This window comes from Solanum dulcamara, chromosome 1 (genome assembly GCF_947179165.1).
Source record: "Solanum dulcamara chromosome 1, daSolDulc1.2, whole genome shotgun sequence".
Lineage (NCBI taxonomy): Eukaryota > Viridiplantae > Streptophyta > Magnoliopsida > Solanales > Solanaceae > Solanum > Solanum dulcamara.
This window is the reverse complement of record NC_077237.1, coordinates 82,611,386-82,613,735: the sequence shown is the minus strand read 5'-3', so window position 1 is coordinate 82,613,735 and position 2,350 is coordinate 82,611,386. Positions and strand designations below refer to the sequence as shown.

The 2,350-nt window shown below is 34.6% G+C and overlaps 1 protein-coding gene across 1 annotated transcript; it reads left to right on the top strand.

Annotated features, from left to right (window-relative positions):
* The first annotated feature begins 430 nt into the window (after nucleotides 1–430).
* On the top strand, nucleotides 431–1,569 carry LOC129889753 (AT-hook motif nuclear-localized protein 28-like). The gene has a single exon (XM_055965180.1). It carries the CDS (start codon nucleotides 593–595, stop codon nucleotides 1,400–1,402), a length of 810 nt encoding a protein of 269 aa, XP_055821155.1. The 5' UTR covers nucleotides 431–592; the 3' UTR covers nucleotides 1,403–1,569.
* The last annotated feature ends 781 nt before the right edge of the window (nucleotides 1,570–2,350 follow it).

The following is a 2,350-nucleotide window of genomic DNA, read 5'->3' as shown; positions in this document are numbered from 1 at the left end:
ATTGAGTTTGTTTGAATGGAGCAGCTTATAAGTTGAAAACAATTTATAAATTTTAAAAAAACTAAACTGCACTTACTTATTTTTTAAAAAATTATGTATAAAATATTATAAATCACATTAATTAACGATTTAAAATATTTAAAATTTATTTAAAAAATGTAATTGACTCTGCATTTCATCCGTGCCATATAATTGAGATCGATGGAGTAACATATATTATTTGAAAATGACTTAAAAAGTACTATAAGTTATACATTAATTAACAATTTAAAAGACTAACTCTTCAAATTTTATCAATATTACATAAATTGAGAAAGAAATAATAACATATATTGAATTCTTACTAACACGAACACCACGTCTAATATATATATATAAGAGAAGTAGTTCTCAAAATTCATCTTCTTCTCTTCTTTTCTCTCCACCCAAACAACACCGCACTCAATTTTCTTCTACTACTTATTATTACTTCTTATATTCTCTTTTCTCTATAATATATCTATTTCCTTTTTAATTTCTACATATAGAGAGAGACCAAAAAAAAAAGATTCTAAGGAAAGAAAGAAAAATATATACTTTTATTGATAAGAAAATGAAAGGAAAATATATAGAAGAAAGAAAAAACCAGTCTAACAATATCTACATGTTTGCTAAACTTCATCAAACACAAAATTTCCACCATCACCATCAACCGCCACCATCACAACCTGCAGCATCCACCGCAGCACCGCCGCCTACATCCGCCAACGACGGCGCTACCATCGAAGTCATCCGCCGTCCACGTGGCCGTCCACCCGGGTCGAAAAACAAACCCAAACCCGAATCCAATTTCATCTTAACAACACGTGATGATCATGTGGAAAAACCCACCATGAGTCCTTACATCCTCGAAATTCCAATCGGAGCTGATATTATCGATTCGATTTATCGATTTTGCGGGAATCAAAATATGGGTCTATGTATTCTAAACGGGTCGGGTACTGTTACAAATGTTACTCTTAAACAACCTTCAATTAACCCAGCTGATTCTACAATTACCTTCCATGGAAGCTTCAATATTCTTTCAATTTCAGCTACAATTATTCCAAGTGATTTTTCTAGGGTTCCAAATGGGTTCAGTATTTCGTTAGCTGGGCCACAAGGTCAAGTTGTTGGCGGGCCTGTAATTGGGCCGCTTTTATCAGCTGGGCCTGTATGTTTAATTGCTGCGACGTTTAATAATCCTTTTTATCATAAGTTTCCGGCGGGGGATGACGGCGACGGCGGTCATTCGCCGGTTTCAGATGCCGGAGATAGTGGGCCTTCACCGGGATCAACTCATCAGGAGTATTGTTATAGTTCTAATCAGTTGCCATCGGATGTGATATGGGCACCTACTGCTAGACAACCACTGCTTTACTGATTCAGAATCGTATTTAAAATTTAAAGTTTATGAGTTAAATTATTTAAAAATTTATTTCGTGTTTTAATATAATAGGTTTAAAACATATTAGATTTTAGTAAATATTTAAAATATATAAAATTTAAGTCAAAGCTACTATTAATTAATGTACTGGCTTTGACATTTTGTACTCACTGTTCTTACTATAGATTGTTATTATAATTTGATAATATTCCTCATTTATTACTCCATAACAAATCTATTACTTCTAGACAATTTGATTGAGTTCATGTGAATCTTATTTTATTTTTAGTATTTTTAAAAAATGATTAGTTTTATAGTTGAAAGTCGTTTATCTTGAATTTTTTATTTTACCTTTATGTAGGGCTGGGCATAAAATACCGAAAACCGAATTACCGAACCGAACCGGCTATTTCGGTATTTCGGTATTCGGTATTCGGTAATTCGGTTCGGTAATCGGTACCAAAAGTCCATAATTTCAGTATTTCGGTTTCGGTTTCGGTATTTATTTTTTTTCCGTCCGATAGTTCGGTAAATACCGAATACCGTAATTAATATGGCTAGTAGACCACTAGTCCACTATTGTATGTCTGTTGGGCCTAAGCCCTTTAGAAATTATTTTAAGGCAGCCCAAATCCCTAACCCAATAACCCAACAGCCCACTCCAACAACATTACAACAAAAATCCATTTAGGGCTAGGGTTAACTTTCATTCTTTCTTTCTGTTTCTCATTTTCTCTACTTCTCACTTCTCACTTCTCAGTTCTCTCGTTCTTCACTTCTTCTTCTTCTTCAGTTCTTCACTTCTTCAGTTTAAGCACATCCAAACGGCTCACTTCCAAACGGCTCCTGTCTCTCCAACAAAAAAACTCACACTGCCATTGTAGATTTGTATCCTCCACTGCCTCACTTCCTTCTCCGGCGGACCCTCTCCCTCACACGCTGCTC

Excerpts from the sequence above, each read along its gene's own strand:
- LOC129889753 (XM_055965180.1), top strand. The coding sequence starts at position 593 with ATGAAAGGAAAATATATAGAAGAAAGAAAAAACCAGTCTAACAATATC.